This window comes from Engraulis encrasicolus, chromosome 19 (assembly GCF_034702125.1).
Source record: "Engraulis encrasicolus isolate BLACKSEA-1 chromosome 19, IST_EnEncr_1.0, whole genome shotgun sequence".
In the NCBI taxonomy this organism is placed as follows: Eukaryota; Metazoa; Chordata; class Actinopteri; order Clupeiformes; family Engraulidae; genus Engraulis; species Engraulis encrasicolus.
The window spans coordinates 42,144,770-42,166,814 of record NC_085875.1 but is presented as its reverse complement, the minus strand read 5'-3'; the positions used below and the strand labels follow the sequence as shown (position 1 = coordinate 42,166,814).

The window sequence follows — 22,045 nt, the reverse complement described above, 5'->3', positions numbered from 1 at the left end:
AAACACACAATTGGGAAGGAACAAAGATCATTGTACTGTACATGGAACGGAAACCCTTGATTTTTGAAGAGTTCAGATGTAACATCCTCTAAAAGCCAATTTTAAAGATCTGGGAAAAAAAGAAGTCAAGTTTATTATCGAGCACAACAGGTCAATTTAGAGGGTTTTGCATCTGAACCCTTTATTTTTTTAGGGGAATTTACATAATTAATTTCAATACACAATGCAGTTGAACGACGATTATATTTACAATATACGCCAATACCAGTCTGGATGGTGGCATCACTTGATGAAGTGTCATAGAAACTGAACTTTATGAAAACTGACTAGGAGGAAACGCATCACTGCCTACCCATACCACCCAGTCCTAGGCTGAAGATTTGTGATAATTAATATCAGATGATTTGCTCAACAGCCATAAAAAAGGTCTGTTCACTAGACAGCAGCTCCGGAAGCCAACTGGGATAGTTTCAAACTTTATCGTTGTACAATGCGCCAGAAATACCGTTTTAATAACAGCGGCAAAACCTTCAAAGTGGACCACGGAGGACCAGTTACTAGAGATGATTTGATCACTATGCAATGCTCATCTTCTATTCCACCTAAAAAATCTGTTATATTTCACACATCACATTTGTAGCCATTTATACTTTTAATAATGTAATACAATGTTTTTGGTCTATTGCACTGGTTTGCCAGTAAATTTATTCCAATAACCAAGTTTCACCCCGACATCCACTTTTAAAAGAAAAGAAAAAAAAAACAACGCAAACAATATGAGTGTTAATGGTTCTTAACTCCTACGGGACGCCATGTCAGTAGAAGAACTTTGTCCTTGTACTGACGGCACAAACATCCCTAAAGAGGGAGCCGGGAAATTACACTCGCCCTGCACATGGCCCCCGGACTAAACCAGCCGAGAAGACAACAAGAGGGAAATACAGAGGCGAGCAAGCAAGTTCAACCCAGCTCTTCTTTCTTAAAGACTTGGTTAAAATCAAATGTGGAGCTTGGCAGAGGCTCTGCTACATGTTGTCCTTCCTGCCCCCCCCCGTTGCATTGCCGGGGTGCCAGAGAAAGGGGTGGATTGGGTGGATGGATAGATGGCAGGCGGCCGCTGCTTGCTGTGCTGCATTGTGTTCCTCTGGTGCTGAGCAGAGCAGAGCAAAGCGAGCGAGTGAGCGAGCACAGTGGCTCTCTCTCAGCTGCCCAAAACCTCAAGCCCACAGAATGTCCTCAGGAGCTCTTGGAACGTGGAGACAGCCAAATGGTACTGAACCATCCCCTCTCTCTCTCTCCCTCTCCCTCTCCGTGTCTCGGTCTCTATGTCTGAGCTTCAAGCTTCCTCAAGTCTGCAGCAAAAGCTATTGCACAGGGGTCTAGTCTGCTGTCTGCCAGAGAGAAAGAGGGAGAGCTGAAACTGGCCGACGAAGGCTACACACTACATATGAAAACGCAGCTGATCCAGATCGAGGAGAGTACATTGAGCAGATAACCGCGTCTTCAACTTGACTGTCGACAGCAAAAGTCCCCCGACTATATTAGGGGAAACGAGTGGCTGTTTTTGTGAAAGTATATCATCCCATGTTGAAATGTGGAACTTTCTTCAAAGGCTCTGATGACTTGGGCTAGGGCCCGTAACATGTTTCAAAGGGTTCAGTCAGCAATAGTGCGCAGATTTAGATCTAAAAATATATTTTGTGCCATTCATTTCCTAGCCATGCCATTAACTGTGCTGTAAAAAATATCCTAGGTTTCTCTGCAGCCCTTGCTCTGCACACTTCAAACAAACCCACATAAACACACCCCCTCACTCAAACCATAATAAACACAGGGGAAGCAGCATGCCATTTCTCAGTTTTGTTTGGGGGTTTGACAGAAAGGACAACAGAAGCTACAAATTACATTTAGCTGATGTCCATTCCTTTGCTGTAATTTAAGATCAGTGTCGGCCTAGATGTCTTGCTCAAGGGCACATCATCATAGGGCAGTCATGGGTAAGCTGTTGAGGCGTCAAACGTGTAGCCCAAAGGTTGCCGGTTCGACTCCCGTCCCGCCACACTGCTCCCTTGGGGAGCCATTGGGGCATTAATGCAATTTCGTTGTGTGCAGTATTCACTTGCGTGCTGTGGAGTGCTGTGTCACAATGACAATGGGAGTTGGAGTTTCCCAGTTGGGCTTTCGCTTTCACTTATCATCAATCACAGGTGAAGATGCATATGAGCGTGGGGCGCTTACTCACACACATTATTTCTACTAAGGCAGGATTTTAACGGGTGACCTTCTGATACAGAGACCACCTTCCTAAGCATTAGGCAACAGCAGCAAGTTACTGTATGTCACCAACAACGGCGGACTTGCACCTTTGAGTGCAAGACAACAGACTGGTGAACACCCACCGACCTTAAAATAAATAAAAACAGTCCCCTAAATGAGTTTTTAAATGCCCGTTCTAAAACGTATGTGAACGAGAGGCCAAAACCAATGCATTTTCAAAAATATCCATATATTCGCATAAACTGAGTAATATAAAATATATTAGCAGGCACCTTCTTGAGGTCCTCCTCATTGGCCTTCTCGTAGGTGTTCTTCTCCAGGTAGGCGATGTGCTCTGCGTTGTTGGAGGCCGAGCTGACCCCCTTGGCCTTCCGTTGGGCCAGGGCGTCTGTGCAGGGGTGGTGCAGGCTGTCGTAGTGCATCATGGTCAGCATCTCCCTCTTGATCATCTCCTCCGCGTGCTGCAGCTCCGTCAGCGGCGGCTCCACGTTCGCCGGCCGCAAGATCGTCTCGTTCACCTGCTCGCGCATACGCAGACGCACACGGACAAACACACACACACGTGAGGTGTTTTGGATGAATGGACCACCCGTATGGATTTCAAAAGGTGGTTTGGTGAAATTCAGTTTCATTCCATTCATTATTTGCGATGTATTGATGGTTAACTGATTACTTCATGTTTTCTCTGTGCTTTAGGTCAAGGTACGTCATTTTAAGACAACTTTCCACTCTGGTGGACAATGACGATGTATCATTGTCTATTCAATTCTACAGTATTACATGTATATTGAACTGTTGTTACCATCACATGTGTTGTGTTCAAATGTGTATTGTCGCGACACTAGTAAGCATGCATCATCAGATGAGGAAGTGGGCAGGGCCTACTGACCTCTGTGGGGCGGGGCAGCTCTCTCTGCACGGCCATGTGTCTCTGCCTCAGCTCCTTCTCCCGCTCCGCATCCCGCACCGCCTGCCAATCACAACACACAACAGTCAACAGTGAGAAACACATCGCTCGACACACACACACACACACACACACACACACACACACACACACACAGTTTCTCTGTCTCAGTGAAAATCATGGCGTGTGTACACACACGCACGCACACACACACACACACACAGGCACACACACACACACACACACACACACACACACACACTCACACACACGCAAGCGCACGCACGCACACTTTCTCTCTCCCAATGAGAAACATCATACGCACGCACGCACACACACACACACACACAGGCACGCACACACACACACAGACAAAGCCAGCTGCTTTCTGATCAATAGCCACAGCTGAGAGAACCAGTGCTGCTGCTGCTTCTCCATGTCCCATCAGATACCAAGCTGGCTTCACTGAGGCATCACTACATGCTGTGGCTGCTGCTGGTGCTGTGTGCACTGAATGCAGATGGATCATAGCTGATACATTCCACCCCCTGTGTCAGTGTCAGTGTGTGCTTCATAACAAGCAGCTATACAAACCCACGCCACCCAGAGAGCCAAATCATCTTCACTGGTGAGAAAATCACAATATTTACTTAACCCCAGAAAAAAATCACAACCCGGAGAACTATTACTAGAGCATGACTGTTCTCGCCCACTGCTGGCAGCTTAGGGATGAAGGTGGTACTTAAAAACACAGATCGACACCACCCAACACAAGAGAACCCAGTCATTTTCATAGGGAAGTGAGAAAATCATCATGCTTACTTAACCTGGGAAAACAATGTGTGCTTGCCCTAGTTCTTGTAAAATGTGCCCCAGGTTATGACTGCTTTTACTCACTGTATATTAACTGCTATAGTGTAATGTAAGTAACCGTAATTAACCCATTTAAAGCCCATACAAGACCTAAAAGACTGACCTGTATGCACTGCTTTGGTACAATTATTTTCTTTGACAAGGGTCACGTAACAAGATCACCATTAGCGAGTGCAACCTCATGATATCTGAATGATGTGAAATTACAGCCCTTTACTGTATTCTGCTCAATTACTGTAATTAACCAATTTAGGTCCATCCGAGGCATAACAGTAGCTGACCTTTTTGTACTTACTTACTTGCTGCCCATTTTCATAGGGAAGCAACAATGGTTCTCCACTCCAATCTATTCTAGGTTTTTTTTCTAGAGACTGCCCTATGTGAGGTCCAAAGCTTTCTTCCTCTACTGTGCACCTTTTTGTGATCTAATGGGTGGATTCCAATACGTGGACTCCCGTCCTCCTATGCTCACATGCCTGCTTGTGACCTCATGATGACATCCCTGACGACAGAAAATGTATTCAATATCTTGCAAAAGCACAATTCTAAAGTCTCATTTTCTCATTTGCAATCGGGATGGTGAATGAAGAACAGTCCCCCAAAACTTGTTGTGACTAGGCTAACAGCGGGGAAACTTTATTTTCTCCACGGAGGCGGGGCGTCAGCAAAACACGAGGTCACCAGCACAAGTGGAGGACTGGAGTGCGCATATTGGAGTGCACGCTAGGTGATGAATGCCCCCATTTGAGACTGACCTTCTTGCGCAGCTCGATCTCGGACGCGTCCTCCACGTAGCTCTCGTCCATCTCGGGCTCCTCCATCTCCTGCTCGGCGTTCTCCGGCAGCACGATCTCAAAGTCGTTCTTGGGCATCGGCAGCGACATCAGGCCCATCTTCAGCTGCTCCCGAGACTCGCGTTGCTGAAAAGGGGACACATAAGGAGGGACACATTAGCGTGCCGTTTCTCAACGGGGGGCTTTACAGCCGCCACAGGGATCGTTGGGTAGCCATAGGGGGCACGTTGAGAAGGACCATGCCGAGAGGGGGCGGTGCATAGTTGCCATTTGTCAATTTATTTTTTTTAATAGTAAATGATGAGGTCAAGGGGGCGCTGGGAGACTATGATGAGTTCCAGGGGGCGTTTATTACATAAAAAACGGTTGAGAATCACTGCATTAGTTGCTCAAAAGGACATGTAACAAGAGAGCCCCACTAGCTAGTGAGTCCAGTGGACCCAATGGCATTTGAATGATGTGTCGGTATGAGACTTGGGGATTTTGCTGTGTTCAGCTGTGGAGGTTCTACAATAAAGACTCTCGTTGCTGAAACACATCACAAGAGGAACGTGAGAGTCAAGAGCACGAGTGTCAAGATCTCTCTTGACATGTTGGAGAGGAGGTTAAACTCAATTTCTGATGTTAATTATTATAAGTGCTTAAGGACATAGATGAGTTACTCCTCAGAGAATCCAAGCTCTAGCTAATAACATTAATGACATTTACATACAGTAATGTACCGTACACATGTATGCCTCTGATGTACTAATAAATCGACATGAACATTACACATTTACACGCATGTCTGCGTGACAATACATTCGCAACATTGCATCTAACCATCAGCACAATTTAAATAATGCCTGATGCAGCCAACAATGACACAGGCGATTCTATTCACAGCCGTGTACACAGACTACAGAGAGCATTGCTAAACAATGCTGGTAGCTAGCCAAGTGAACGTCGTCATAAATCTTGCAGCGGGTACCAGATGTTTGGTGTAGGCCGGGTCGGTGTAGTCCACGGCTCCGTCCTCTGTGTTGATGTTGAGCTTGTCCCGCAGCGGGGTGCGACCGGGGGTCATGGCAGGCGAGGGGAGGGCCTTGGGGGTCATGCCGCTGTGGGGGGTCATGCCCTCCGCACCGTGGCTGGGGGTCCTGAAGGCGAGGTCAGGGGTGAGAGGTTAGCCAATGACAGGCAGGTCAAAGACACACATACACATACTGTACATGCATGCCCAAGAGCTCATGGCATGCAGCAGCAACAGCAACATGGGAAGCCTTTTCACCAAAGGCCTGCAAGCAGATGACGAAAACAAACTGGATTTCTGTTAACAAAATGGGGCTAATTCTCTTCATGAAAGGCCTGTATAGAAATGCCCAAGAGTGTAAAATGTAGGATTGTTTTGGTCTTACAAATACTGAATGATCATGAGTCTAGGGATTACCAGGCGTAAATATTGAGAATGCTGTGAATGGTATATACAACATATTTAAAATACAATCTATTTAAATTGAGTCCGGCATGAACCCTTTTAAATGTTTTGAGCACAGACAATTACCTCAGCTGACCCCTTAAAAAAGAAAAAAGGAGTAAAAAAACATTCTGCATTAACCTTGACGAAGACCAACTAAGCCGGAAAAAGAAACTTTTTTAAGCCATTGGGTCAACATCCATAAAATTGTCTGAGTGATTAGGATTCGACAGGCTCTGTTGGAACCTCCCTGCTTCATTTAAAGCAATAAGCAATTTAAAGATTAAGGCAGTCGCACGCCATTTGTCAGATAAGGCTGTCGGGCTCCGTTATCGTAGCCATTTTGTTTACTTTGATCCATTTTCACTCTGCGTGCCAAGTCAGTAACCGAGCAGCTGTTCATCAACAACCAACAGCCACCCGTCTTGGAATAAATTGAAAACATCGCAGACAGACAGACAACTGATGACTTTCATCACCCAAATAATGAAAATGCTGCTCTGTCTCTCACGGAGCAATTTGGCCTCCAAATCACTTTATTTATTGATTTAGTATTCCTAAGATCCAAGCACTAAACTTATATATCAAGTGTTGTTTATCATCAAAATGCATACATCTCTCAATTTAAGATTAAGTTGTATGTAAATACTACAATGTCCATGGCCAAGTTGTCCTAAGATGCACTGTACAAAAAAGTTGAGCAAGTTGAGCCCCGAAAAGTTGAGCAAGCTTTAGGCTTTGGGCAACTCTTTGAAGCCTGTCGAGTCTGTCAAATCACTTGTCAGACACATTGTTCCATAGGAAAGCCACTGAGTACATGGCAAAGACAAAAAGTCTCACTTTTTGGCGGACTGTCTATAAAATAGACTGTAAATTCCCATCTGCCTGCTGACCCTTTTTGCCTTCATGAGCTCTATAGTCTCATGATGACCATGGGTGGATTCCAATGTACGGGCTTCCGTCCTCCCTTGCTCCCTTGCCTGCTTGTGTGGCAAAAAATCAATTATTCTTGCAATACCAATTGTAATGTAATTTTCTCATTTGCAATTGGGATGGTGAATGAAAAACAGTCCCTCAAAAGTTGTTGTGGCTAAGCTGACTGCTGGGAAACTTCATTATTTTCTCCACAGAGGCGGGCCGAGGCCACAAGCACAAGAGGAGGACGGGAGTGTGCATATTGCAATGCACCCCATATGTTGTTTTGTAGGTGCAGACGCCTAAGCAGTTGACATGGCTGACACACGTGTTGGCAGTCACTTCCAGTAGAGCTCGTCAATGGTCATGTCTCATGCTATCAGAATATTTCCAAACAGACATGCCAATGCCCTTCATTTCAGGAGTCCTTTATTCACTCACATCTGTCTCTCTTTCTGTCCCTGACATGCCAAGTCCACTGACATGATACTGTCAATGTAACAAAAATATGCAATAAAATGAAATCTTATCATTTTCCTCAACTTAATCTAATCAAACAGCTAAGAAATCTACCGGTAAGCATACATGTCTTCAAACCTACAGATGAAGGGAACACCTGGAACTGAAAAAATGAGTATATGATGCAGACAGACAGACACACACACACACACACACGTGTGCACACACATGCGCGCACACGCAGCCACGCACACGCCGTTGAACGCACACGCACGCGCACAAGCACACACACACGCACGCACCTGAAGGGTGTGCTGAGCACGGTGTTGGGTGTCTGGACCACTTGTCTCTGTGGGGTGACTCCGGAGAAGTCGCTCTCGTGCAGGGGCGTGTTCAGGCCTCCCTTCAGGGGCGTGTCCACGTTCGTCAGAGCCATCAGGTTCTGGGCCTCCTGCGCAGTGGGACACACAGAAGAACAACGTGTTCACATTCCATCCAATGAATTACAAAAAAACACACATACCTACATAAAAATAAACAGATCGATTTAAGACCTTTAGCGGGTTGAAAAATAACAAGCACTTCCCAAGACTTGAGGTTGTCAGTCTGTGCCCTTTGAGGAAAAGCAGCCATTACCACATTTAGAAAACAAGCATGCCTTGGCTTGCACTTTCCATTGTGCTGCCAATATTTCAAAATGCCAAATGAGAGCCTGATATATCGGTAAACAATGGTTGGGACAACAACAACAGCCAATGATGGGCAAACTGGATTCTGAGGATATAATAGTTGGCCACATGTTCCAAATGACCTGGTCTTGCCTGTCCAATTCAATTAGGTGACTGCATTAATTGGACAGGTAAAACCAGGTCTTTTGGAATATGTGCCACGGGATTGTACCTTCTGAATTCAGGTTGCCCATCACTGACAACGGGGAAGTTGATCATTGCCTGGGGAGTGCACAGGTTTGTTGACGTTTGTACTGCACACTTTTACATTAAAATTACAATAGACTTAGCTGACACTTTTATCCAAAGCGACTTACAGTTATTATTTACAGGGCATTGGTTACAGTCCCAGGAGCAATGCAAGGTTAGGTGCCTTGTTCAAGGGCACTTTAGCCAAGGATGGAACTGCTGTAAGGAAAGGCAGGAGTGGGATTCGGAACTGCAACCCCTCTGATCTTAAAGGGGTATGCCACTATTTTGGGGCTTAATACAGTTAAAATCGTTGGCCAGGGTTTATATAGGTGGTAAAGTGTCTTATTTTTCATGTAAGCCGTTGTCTTGTTTTAAGACAAGTTAAAAGAGGGAGCATGTCGCTAAGCTAGTGAAAGTCAATGGATCCGTGTAGCATGTAGCATGTACCCTTTAAAACCGCCTCTCTAACCTTAAGGCCACAGCTGGTGGCTCACCTGTAGGATCTAGTCCCTGGAGCAATGCAGGGTTAGGTGACTTGTTCAAGGGCACTTTAGCCAAGGATGGAGAAGTAAGGAAAGGCAAGAGTGGGATTCGAACCTGCAACCCTCTAATCCTCAGACCGCCTCTCTAACCATAAGGCCACATAACAGCGGCCACACGTGTGGGTGGCTCACCTGTAGGATCTTGTCTTGTGTGGCGGGCGTCCTGGGCGTGCGCAGTGCCATGGCGTTGTTGGTGACGTTGTACTCGGAGAGCAGGGCGCTGGAGGCGGAGTTGGTGATGCCGGACTCCTCGGCCGTCTGGCGGGCGATCTCACTGGCCTGGCCCAGCTTCACCACCTCCTCCAGCTCACCGTCCGAAATCTACCAAAGCACAACAAAAGAGGACACTTAGATTGCAATATTCGGCTCATACCTTCATATCCTCAGAAGGATTTGGCCATTCAAATCCAAAAACACAACATAACTTGTGTTTGTTTGAGAACTTTTGTTTGATATATTCTCTTTACGATCATTGTTAAAAAAAACAATATAAAAAAAAAACAATAAAACAGTAGCACAACAGCAGTAATATCTCCAGCAATCACCTACTGCACCTGGAAACTGTGAATTCTTCTTCTTATTATTATTATTATTATTATTCACTTCTCCTCTACCTGTGAGGCTGGCAGCTTCAGCTTGCTTAGTAGTAATAGTAGTAGTACTAGTAGTAGTATAATATCTCGGTAACACTTTATTTTAGGGACACATCTATTAGCACTAATACATACAATATTAATGCCTGTGTAAGTAACTTGTAAGGCATGTACTAAGCAAAATAAGACAGTTGTTAAGCATGTATTCACAAATGTCTTGTTCATACCCAATTAGGGATTTATTACTAATATAACCTTAGTAAGGACCAGTAAGCCTATATTTCTATTTATTAGTAAGTAGTAAGTGGCAGAATACAATGTGTATAAGCTCCCGACACACTGTGTGAACAAACCCTGAACAGTGTGAAAACAGATGCAGAATAAGGGTCCCTATTCTAAAGTGATGCATTGGTCAGCCCAGATGGCTCAGGGCCTCTGCACTACCAAAGTCCTAGGGCCCCCACACCACCCAGGCCTGCACTACCTAACCCCCCTGATCTACAAAGTGTAAGGATAATATCAAATGATTAATACTTACCCAGCTGCGTCATCTAGTTTTCTCTTGTTCATATCTATGAGAGAGAGGTAACAAGAGCCTATATATAGCAAGGATTGAACGTACACTTGTCAATGGCGGTGGGTTGGTGAGATGTAATTTTTTTTTCATGTACCACTGAGTTTTAATTGTAAAAAAAACCCCAAAATAAATGCAGGACATTAGAATAATAGTTTTGAAGCAAAACTAAACTACTCTTTTGTGATAATTAAGTGAATGTTTGAGAACATTAGCTTCAAGAAGTGCAGTGCATGATGGGTACGCAATCTAGGCCAACAGACAACCTATCCAGCTCTGAGCCTACGTCCTTAGCTCCTCCCCTCACTTGTGAAATTTAGTTGCTATCCAAACAATTTGCCATGTACGTAACAACAGAAATATTATCATTGCTGCATTGGCCATGCATTGCATTTCTGACTAAGGGCGTACCCATCATGCACTGCACTTCTTGTAGCTAAGTTTCTCAAACATTAACTTATTTATCAGAAAGGAATAGCTTAGTTTCGCTTCCAAACTATTACTCATCGTTATATTCTGCATTTATTGTAGGGTTTTTACAATTAAAACTAATTGGTGTATGAAAAAATGACATCTCACCACCCACCGTCATTGATAACTTTACGTCCAATCCTTGCTATATAATGCTTCCAATTACTTATTAATATAATGAGTAGAATAAGTGAGATCTTCATACCTACTGAGACTGATGTAGAATTTGAAATGTTCTTACACTTTGCTTCCCGGAGGGGGGGGGGACGTAGAGTGGGGGCCCTAGGTAGTGCGGGGGCCCTAAGCCATCTAGGCTGAGCAATGCATCACTTTAGAATAGGGACCCTTATTCCACATCTGTTTTCACACTGTTCAGGGTTTGTTCACACAGTGTACCAGGAGCTTATACACATTGTATTCTGGCCCTTACTGCTTACACATAAATAGAAATCTAGGTCTACTAGGTCCTTACTAAGGTTATATTGGTAATAAATCCCTTATTGTGCATGAACAAGACATTTGTGAATACATGCTTAACAACTGTCTTATTTTGCTTAGTACATGCCTTACAAGTTACTTACACATGCATTACTATTTTATGTATTAGTGCTAATAGATGTGTCCCTAAAAAAAAGTGTTACCATATCTCCATATCTCCTCTACCTTTGAGGCTGGCAGCACCAGCTTGGGGACTAGTAGAAGTAGTAGTAGAAGTAGCAGTAGTGGTAGTAGTAGTATCAATACTAGCAATATAATGCCATTTCTCTATCTGTGGGGTTGGCAACACCAGCTTGAGTAGTAGTAGTGGTACTGTAGTAGTAGTAGTAGTAATAGTAATAGTAGTAGTAGTAGTGGTTGTAGTACTATAATGCCATTTCTATACCTGTGGGGCTGGCAACACCAGCTTGCTCCTCTTCTTGGTGAACTCGGACACGCCGCTGGTGGACAAGATGGCGGACGGCAGGTCTGACTCCTTCTTCTTCTTGATCTTCTGCTTGTCCTTTTTGCGCTCCCTGTCCTCCCTCTCGCTGTGGTGATGGAGAAAGCAAACATTTAGATGCTGCAAAAACTTGACAGAAATCTTTCAAGTAAAAGTGATCTCCATTCGTCACTGTGATCACACGCACAGTACTGTACATCCAAAAGGTGGATGCTGTACATCCATTAAGCTGTAAGCAAATTAAGTTTTTCTTGAAAGAAGAAACAACTAACCCATTTGGATAACATGACTTGGTTGAGAATCTTCACATACATACACATCACACATACGACAGCACACCACAGTTGAAGCGAAATACACTCTGAATTTAACCCTGTATACCCCCCATACTCAATTAGCGGGGCATCTACTTTTGGCCCTCGAATAATTTTGAAAAATTAAAAAAAAAATATATATATATATACAGTGCCCTCCATAATTATTGGCACCCCTGGTTGAGATGTGTTAAAAGCCTTAAAATAAATTCAGTGTTTATTGCAGAAGAATACTGTCACACTGAAAATGTTAGGAAAATGTAGCCTTCAACTCAAATGAATTGTAGGGAAAAAAATAATAATCCCTGACTAAAAAATAATTATTTTTCATTAAATCACCTGTTCCACAATTATTGGCACCCTTAACAATTCCCAGGAAATAAATATAATTGAAGCATTTCTGTCATTTCTACAGTAGTTTACAAAGTTTACCAGAGTATGTAGGAACATTTAATTAGTAATTCATCACTTCCTGTTTCCCTGGGGTATAAATATGATGTGACACCGAGGCCATTTCTCTTATCCACTCTTAAACATGGGAAAGACAAAGGAACACGGCATACAAGTGAGGCAGATGTGCGCCGACCTTCACAGGTCAGGCAGAGGCTACAAGAAGATTGCCACTCAACTGCAGCTGCCCATATCCACTGTGAGAGGAATAATTAAGAAGTTCAAAACAACTGGAACAGTGGTAAACAAGCCTGGACGAGGACCCAAGTTTATTTTGCCACCACGCACAGTGAGGAGGATGGTAAGAGAAATCAAAAGATCTCCAAGGCTCACTGTTACAGAATTACAACAAATGGTAGCATCCTGGGGTCACAAAGTCTCCAAATCAACCATCAGGCGCTGTCTAAACGCCAACAAGCTGTTTGGGAGGCATGCACGGAGAAAACCTTTCCTCACCCACAATCATAAACGCAAACGTCTGGAGTTCGCCAAGCGGTATTGGGTCATTCCATGTCAATTCACACGCCTTCCCCACATGACCCTCTCCGATTTAGCCGATATCTCACATACAGGTGCCTTTTGATGTCAATTGAAAGAATACCAAGTATTAGCACCCTACGTCTAACGGTTGCGGAGATGAAGCCCTCCAAAGTTGGGGTGCCATGCCCACTTTTCAAGCCTGTGAATTGCATACAAAATTTACAAGCAGATTTTGACACCTCTGCTTTTAGTTTGAAGGAAGATACAGGCCTAAAAATCACCATGGCCCCTCAATATGACCCTGTCTACCAGATGAGGTACTTAAAAATGGCATGCCTTGATTATTTTTGGCTATATTAAGCCTGAAAAACTGAATTAGTGAAACGTGTGTTGAAGAGTCTTGCCACTTTGGGGTTCCAGATCTTGGAAACTATGTATGCTTTGGGAGTTATAATTGATTTTCCATCATATTTGGGAACTGTACAGTGTATTCCAAAAAAGTAGGGCACTCAGCCTTTTAATGATGGAATAGGAGGGAATCAAAAACAGCTTTTGGACAAAATGACCTTACGGTACCCTCTACTTCAGGCCTCAAATTAACCATGTGGGCACTTGATGACTGGAACGCCCTTTTAACCCCATGTACAGTAGCACTGTATCAAACATTCAAGCTTGGAAAAATGTTGTTTTTCAAAGTTCTTCATATTAATCTTGGCCTTCAAAGTATATGTTTTTGTCTATGTCTTATCACAGTGTCTGGTTTGTCTGCTGCCATCTGCTGGTCAAAAAACGCAACAACAGTGTAATTTAAGAAAACAAAAGGGGTTGGAAAGTCTTGCCCATAATTTACCAATAAAGTAGCCGAGAAATCTAGACGCCCCTAGGGGTTAAGCTTGCTAGGCTGCCAATGAAGCACTTTAATTCTACAGTATATTGCTATATATTAATTATGATTTTAACAAGCATCATGCAGAATGCTCAATCATGATTACATTTCTACCCCACCCCCATGTCTGGTAGAAATGTAGTGCAGGGTGAGGCCATCTTGGGACTGGCATCATGATTGAGCATTAATCAGTCACACTTAGAAAATTATTTAAACTAGAAATATTCATCATTCATCATATTCAAAATCATAAATATATAGCAATATACTGTATAATAATTACAGTGCTTTATTGGTTAATTATGGGCAAGATTTTCCAGCCCCTTTTGTTTTCTGACATTACGCTGTTGTTACTTTTTTAGACCAGCAGATGGCAGCAGACAAAACAGACACTGTGATACGATATAGAGAAAAACACATATACTTTGAAGGCCAAGATTAATATGAAGAACTTTGAAAAACAAAGTTTTTCCAAGCTTGAATGTTTGATACAGTGCTACTGTACATGGGATTAAAAGGGCGTTGCAGTCATCAAGTGCCCACATGGTTAATTTGAGGCCTGAAGTAGAGGGTACCGTAAGGTAATTTTGTCCCAAAGCTGTTTTTAAGTCCCTCCTATTTTATCTTTCAAAGTCTGAGCGCCCTACTTTTTCTTGAATACACTGTACAGTTCCCAAATATGATGGAAAATCAATTATAACTCCCAAAGCATGCATAGTTTCCAAGATCTGGAACCCCAAAGTGGCAAGACTCTTCAACATGCGTTTCACTAATTCAGTTTTTAAGGCTTAATATAGCCTAAAATAATCAAGGCATGCCATTTATAAGTACATCATCTGGTAGACAGGGTCATATTGAGGGGCCATGGTGATTTTTAGGCCTGTATCTTCCTTCAAACTAAAAGCAGAGGTGTCAAAATCTGCTTGTAAATTTTGTATGCAATTCACAGACTTGAAAAGTGGGCATGGCACCCCAACTTTGGAGGGCTTCATCTCCGCAACCGTTGGACGTAGGGCGCTAATACTTGGTATTCTTTCAATTGACATCAAAAGGTACCTGTATGTGAAATATTGGGTTAATCGGAGAGGGTCACCTGGGGAGATTCTAGGGAATCATGTGAATTGACATGGAATGACCCTATTGGGGCTTCAACTGGGACTGTGTGCTTTGGTCAGATGAGACCAAGATTGAGCTTTTTGGCAACAAACACTCTAAGTGGGTCTGGCGTGCCACGAAAGATGCGCATGCTGAAAAGCACCTCATACCCACTGTGAAGTATGGGGGTGGGTCAGTGATGCTGTGGGCCTGTTTCGCTTCCAAAGGCCCTGGGAAGCTTGTTAGGGTGCATGGCATCATGAATGCTTTGAAATACCAGGACATTTTAAATCAAAATCTGTTGCCCTCTGCCCGAAAGCTGAAGATGGGCCGTCACTGGGTCTTTCAGCAAGACAATGACCCTAAACATATGGCCAAATCTACACAGAAATGGTTCTCCAGACACAAAATCAAGCTCCTCCCATGGCCATCTCAGTCCCCAGACCTCAACCCCATTGAGAACCTGTGGGGCGAGCTGAAGAGGAGAGTACAGAGGAGAGGACCCAGGTCTCTGGATGATTTAGAGAGATTCTGCAAAGAGGAATGGCTGAAGATCCCTCTTTCTGTCTTTTCCCATCTTGTGAAACATTATAGGAGAAGATTAGGTGCTGTTTTGTTGGCAAAAGGGGGTTGTACAAAATATTAACAACAGGGGTGCTAATAATTGTGACACACATTATTTGATGTCAAATAATTATTTCTTTATGTGGGATTTTTTCCCCACTGAATAAATGCACTTGTATTGAAGGTTGGATTTTTCTCTTTTTTTCCATTAAGGTCCCATATTATTTAGAAAAAAATAATAATAATTGGAAGCTAAAAAACACATCTCAACCAGGGGTGCCAATAATAATGGAGGGCACTGTATATATATATATATATTTTTTTTTTTGGTCCAATCGCGCTGTCGGCTCTTATTTTGAAATCGCGCCACAGACGCTATGAAGAAGTGTGCCGTGCCCCGCCCCCTCAAGCAGTTTCTCCCTCTTTGCCAGTCACTGCAGGCTCCAGATAGAAGCACCTACGAGGGTGGCATTAGAGGTTGTGAGGTAGACTACAAGGGAAGGACTGTATCAGAGCCTGTAAATAAATTATTCACAAAGTTCTCTATGCCTCGTTTTTGAAAGTAATGGTCCACATTTGATTGCAAACCGTGTGTTAGGACTTCGAATTTGGTGTAGCAGTAGCTGTAGCTGGTTGCTAACACAAATGAAGGTAAACTGTGTTTGAGCTCTGCTGGCAGCTAACTAGTGGTAGCCTACTTAAAAACGAATTGCTTGATACACTTTTCACACTTTTAAACAGTCCCCAAATAGTTTGTTTGGAATGCTAAGACCCTCATAAGACTACAAACAAAGTTATGAGCAACTTGACGATTTATTATTGGCTGTTGCATTTAATCAACATTGCATCAAATGTGCCATTTTCTTGTTGGCAAAACCTGGTGTCCTCCTATCTATGTGTCCTCCTCTTTGTTGGGTCCATTATTGCATCTGATTCTCATTATGCATGTGAGAGCTGCATAAACAAAGTCATAATAAGCAACATTTGTTTGAAAAGTGTTATCTTCAGGCTTATTGGTTTTCTCACTAAGAAATAAATCTTTATGAATGTAGTCTGCAAATATAGGCTAACAGATAATCTTATGTCATGTCGGCCCGGCCCTTTATTGGGAGGAATTTTGAAAAACTGGCCCTCTGGGACTTTTAATTGAGTACCCCTGCTGTATACGCATCACCAGAGAGACGGTCAGACAGGCCATTTAACCACACCAGCTGTGTTTTGGCTCAAGCCATCGTCACCATAGTCTCTGCATCACCTGGCATGTCTGGAAGTGCGTTTCCTTCTACTCTAAATTTGACAGGCCTTTTTTTCTTACTCTCACCCCAAAATCACTTCTTATCTTGGGCGCTGAGCATGCCTGTTCAAGCTGAGCATGCCTGATCGACTTTAAACAACAGTGGCCCTGTCGTGGCCTAATGCTAGGGCACTGGGTTACTACACAGGCGACCCAGGTTCGAGTACGGACCGGGTCATTTACTGATCCTCCCCCATCTCTCTCTCCCACTCGCTTCCTGTCACCTTCTCCAACTGTCCAATCAAATAAAGGCAAAAAAGCCCTAAAAAATATATATATTTTTAAACCTTTAAACAACAGCGACTCAAATCAAGTGCCACCACAGCCATCTGGCTCCACTCACTTCCTGAGCTCCCCGTCCAGGTGTTGCTGCCGCAGCCTCTTGAAGTCGGGCTCCAGGTTGTCGTAGTTCTCCATGGAGGTGTCGTAGAAGCCCACCGCCGGCTTCTTCTCGAAAGGGATCTCGGCGTTGTAGTCCACGCCGCGCTTCTTCTTCCTCTTCTTCTGGATGTCTATTCCGGCCGCGCGCAACTCACGGCGCTTCTGGAGGGCAGCCAGTCGCCTGAAACAGGGAGAGGAAGCACCAGTTATGACAAAGACAGAGGGAGAGGTGGAAGCAGAGATATAATGATGAAAGAATAAAATCAGCATTAATACATTGCATGGAATACAGTCTGAACGCCTAAACCGCTGCTTCTATAATGAACCCAACGACGGCAAGGTTTCCTACATTACCCATGGACACTTCCGTCATGATGTAGGCTACAGCCATTGGTTGGTCATTTAATCACAGTAACGTAGCCTTTTTCGCCTATTGGCTGCCTGCTTCACAGTTCGCACCAAAGCCACCGCTTGTTTGAAGAGCAGATTTTGAAAGCGTCTCCCGGCTCGCGCTGAAGCCAGTTTCAATACAATATGCTTAGCGCGGGTTACTTCTGTTTAGTAGGTTTTGTACGGGTGATAAAGAATGTCGTAGTGGTTACGGCAAGGTTCTGTGTCGGTGAATGCTAGTAGGCTAATAATAACAGTAACAGAGAAGTTAAAATGGAGTGGTGGAGGAGCGAATAAGACAAGGACAGATGTGGAGAGCTGCGCCTCTCAGTTTGAGCGTAGCCTAGCTGTCAGTCAGAAGTCGTCTGACAGTTTCTTAGTCCTGGCCCAATTGCATGTAGTTTCTGTTTCGGAAAGCCCACGCCATCGGAAAAGGCAGACCTTGCATGGACGTGCGAGTAGCCTATGTGAAAAAAACTCTATAACAAAAAAACTACCGACGCTATGGAAGTAACAAAGAAAGCAAACATTTCCGTGACATGGCGTAATCGCTACTTGTCATTATGTTGCACGTGGTGATCTGAGCTCCTGGAGGAAATTAGCCTTTCGCAAAACCCCTCCCACAAACGCCCGTCAACCAATCCGAGCTCAGCAACGGTAACTAAGGAGTATAGAATTTGACGGATGTCCGTCAAAAACTTGCGATTTCAGGGAGACATAAAACATGTGCCTATGGCATTATGATTAAAATTTTATTGGGAAACTACTAGTTGTGTTTATATTTGTTGTCATATGCGCCAAATGCACAGCCCACGGAGCAGGTCAAAGGTCTTGACGAACCCCTGCAAATGTCCCAGTTAACACCAAGCACTATGAAAATGTCCTGGTTACAGACATTACATCGCCATCATCAAGTTGTTGTACTTCGCACTTGAATATAGCTTCTAGTAATCAGCGTGTGTATACAATAAGTGTACACGCATTGCCTATGAAACGCAGCCAAAATGTGTGCCTGGTTCTAAGTTTTTGACGGATGTAGCATCAATAACTAGGGGGCGTGGCTTTTGCGAAAGGTGAATTAAGGTGTCTAGCAGCAGGCTACTACTGTACATAAACACATAAGACATCATACACTTAATTGCACAATGTGTGTGTGTGTGTGTGTGCACGCCTGTGTGTTCGTGTTCTCTTCTTTTATTTCCTCTCTTCTCCTCCGCTCCCCTCTCTTCTCCTCCGCTCCCCTCTCTTCTGTGCATGGTCCATGGTATTTGGCTGTGTGTTGACGGCTGTTTGTGTGAGGGTTTCTTTCTACTGTAGGCTTACAGTAGGGTTATGTGAGGTTTGAGTGAGGGCGTGTGGGGATGTGAGGGTTTGGTGATGGCTGTATGTGTTTGGTTAGTGCTATGTTAAAGGTCTGGCATATGTGATGTGATTCACTGTTTTCAGTGGAAATGAAAGAAAAACTAATGAAATGGATTGAGTAATAAAAATTAAACAGAAGTAAAAAAATATATTTTTAAAGTTTATATAGTGTGTATAATAGTATGTATATTCTTTATGTGTGTTGTGGAAATAGTTGAATAAAATAATTAAAAAAACATAACGAATAGTTTATTTTGGCGAGATTAAAGAAAGGCCTAGTTGAACTTCTGTTTGGCTGGTAAGAAAAAAGTTAATTTAGAGCCCTGGATGTAGTAGTGGAGATATTCTACTGCTGGTCCTTGGCATAGTGTGACATTGAAGACACACTGAAGAGTGACTGCGCGCTTACCTGGCCTCCTCCAGCTGTTTCTCCCTGGCTTTCCTCTTGGCCTTCTTGCCCTGTGTGTTGGCCAGACGAGCCCTGGCCTCCGACAGCATCTCCAGCTCATCTGCAACACAGCACATTGTACTTAGAAGGCCGTTTCATCCAAACAGGCTTGCACACAAGTGGGGGCAGTCGTGGCCTAATGGTTAAGCCTTAACCATTAAGGAGAACGAAGGTTCGAATCCCATTCCCACCCTTCCACTTCCCAGCTCACTCCAGGGACTGCAACCACTACCATGTGCTTAACTGTAAGTCGCTTTGGATAAAAAAGCGTCAGCTACGTGTAAAGTAATGTAATGTAATGTAGCTACACGTGTGGTGGAGTACATACCACAGTAATGATGGACCAAGACCTCCCAGCACATAGCACATCAATGATGACCATTTATAAATTGGTGAATGATTGACAGTGATTGCCGAATTGATTGGCAGTGATTGCTTGACTGATTGATTGATGGCCAACATGTTGGTGTGTGTTGGAGTTTTACCGCATACACACTGTGCCAACAAATCTACATTATGGACTGCCTAGTCTATCCACTGATCCCAGAGGAATGGAGACGCTCACCTTCGTCCATGTCCACAGGGTCGGGCCTGGCGGGTTTGGTCTCTGGGTTGGGGTCAATCTCTCCCGGCTTGAGTTTACGGGGGTCGTCTCCAGCGTCCTCTTCATTGTCCCTTTGAGCTGCTTTATCTCTGCCATGTGAATACAATTATGCTTAATGGGGATACATTAGATGATGCATAAATGCATAAACTAAAGAATATGTGCATACGAAACATGCATAACTTGGATACATAAAGTAATATAATGCATACATGCATGGATGACATCAAGTTTGTGCATTATGCATAAAGGAATCGCAAACATCATATCCTGGCTATCTCAGCTTCAAAGCACTGCAAGCATTCTGGCCTTGTCTGGCTGTGCATGGATCTTTGAACTGTTGCACTCACAGCAGGAACTCGTAGTGCTCCAGGCACTGTGCAGCGGTGCGGCCGATGATGGGGGCGATGGTCCTCCACTGGGTGGGCATCAGCTTGGCCAAGTGCAGCAGCTTCTCCTCCTCCTCCCTGGACCACTCCGTCTTCTTGATGCTGGGGTCCAGCCACTCGTACCTAGGATGATGCACGCACGCGCACACACACACACACAGAAATGTTTTCAGGAGAACAATGCAGCTTGCGCTCTAGACTCTGTGGTGCCTAAACTTTCAAACAAAGTTTCAGGCTGTGCTACTTCTAAAGGACTAGGAATGACCAAGGAACCGGAGCAGTATGTTTTTAAATGATGATGCATACAAATAACGTAGGTGTCGACTGTATGTCGGTTTGATTACTTTTACTCCAACATCAACAGTTACCTAATAACACATATGTGAAAGACAGGACTTCCTGACAACAACAAAAATGAAGTACATAAACAAAATATGCAAATAGTAAAATGTGTCAAACAGAAACTGTACAGGTAGTAACGATGGGTGTCTTACCATCTGGCCTTGCATTGTTTGGCTGATTTTCTGTGCAGAAGGGATGCAATTCGAGACCACTGGTTTTTGCCATATTTCATAACAGCTGCTTTAAGAATCTCATCCTGCAAGTTGAAGGAAAGGAAGTCGGTGGTCAAGAACAGCATGCCAACAGATATCCCACCAATGTAAACAGCGATTACAAATCTGCATCGACCACAGAACATTGGCTGTCAAAATTGTTTCACGAGTCTTTGATTACAACATCACCTTGAAAAGTGGCATGATATCAGGTACTTAACTTATTTGCAAACCTAACTCTTGCAGTTCACAAATCCTCCGCAACTTCTTCCTAGAGTTAGCTAGCTACCTACCACAACTTACTATCCGTCTGTCACTGCACCAAAATGCATTTTCGAGACTCGATTAGGCAATAGACGACAAGCAAGCAACCACTATGCCAATACAAAGTAGCAGAATAATACATTCTAGCACAAAAATGGACCCGAAAGCTAATTTCCTTGTAATTCCAGTTAGCTGCGACACGTCTTGACAAGGAGGCAAACTGGCGTTCTTGCAACTTTCGTCATTCAACTCTCAAAATGGCTTGATTACTGATGCGTGATAATGTATATGCACCAGTCTATTTCATTTATATTGAATTGGAATTACATTCTATAGTTCAATAAAGTGCATGTTGTGACACCACAACATATCTACGCATTAGCAGAGTTGGCTAATGCTACCCTGATAACACAGTTACGCACCTCGGTGTTTCGCCAGACACCACCCTTGATCATAATACGCGGCATCTTGGCGAATTGTTAGTCCACTTTCCCAGTCAAAAAATGTAAATATTATCCGGATTGAAGAACAAATTCAGAGAAAAGGTAGATTCCAGTCACAACGCGTTGAGTTTACAACGCGAGCAACGATGGCGTCCAAAATTGTTGAATGGAATTCTGGGTAACAGATTTTCTTCCTCGAGCTCAAACTAGGGGAATCCAAATTGATCTATTGCACTTTGCCACCTAGTGGACTGGAAGAGGATTACAACAATAGCAAACGTCAAAGACTATCAATCTTTATAAACATTCAGACAGCTGAGCTTTTATCTGCCACTCTCCCTTCTCAAAGTAAGTCGAGTTTTACTCTGCACTGCACTCTAAGGACATACAGAATTCAATATCCGAT

The 22,045-nt window shown here is 43.7% G+C and overlaps 1 protein-coding gene across 1 annotated transcript in view; it reads right to left on the bottom strand.

The window, feature by feature from the left end:
* Nucleotides 1-21,795, bottom strand: part of cdc5l (CDC5 cell division cycle 5-like (S. pombe)) — a 30,161-nt gene extending 8,366 nt beyond the window's left edge. The window contains exons 1-13 of the mRNA XM_063184477.1: nucleotides 21,619-21,795; nucleotides 20,873-20,976; nucleotides 20,340-20,501; nucleotides 19,951-20,078; nucleotides 19,347-19,446; nucleotides 17,148-17,366; nucleotides 11,665-11,809; nucleotides 9,276-9,464; nucleotides 7,984-8,132; nucleotides 5,822-5,990; nucleotides 4,813-4,977; nucleotides 3,167-3,247; nucleotides 2,550-2,795 (exon numbers count right to left, since the gene is read on the bottom strand). Of these exons, the coding sequence (XP_063040547.1) occupies nucleotides 2,550-2,795; nucleotides 3,167-3,247; nucleotides 4,813-4,977; nucleotides 5,822-5,990; nucleotides 7,984-8,132; nucleotides 9,276-9,464; nucleotides 11,665-11,809; nucleotides 17,148-17,366; nucleotides 19,347-19,446; nucleotides 19,951-20,078; nucleotides 20,340-20,501; nucleotides 20,873-20,976; nucleotides 21,619-21,663 (1,902 nt within the window). The 5' untranslated portion in view covers nucleotides 21,664-21,795. The remainder of the gene's footprint in view (nucleotides 1-2,549; nucleotides 2,796-3,166; nucleotides 3,248-4,812; nucleotides 4,978-5,821; nucleotides 5,991-7,983; nucleotides 8,133-9,275; nucleotides 9,465-11,664; nucleotides 11,810-17,147; nucleotides 17,367-19,346; nucleotides 19,447-19,950; nucleotides 20,079-20,339; nucleotides 20,502-20,872; nucleotides 20,977-21,618) is intronic.
* Between the last annotated feature and the right edge of the window lie 250 nt (nucleotides 21,796-22,045).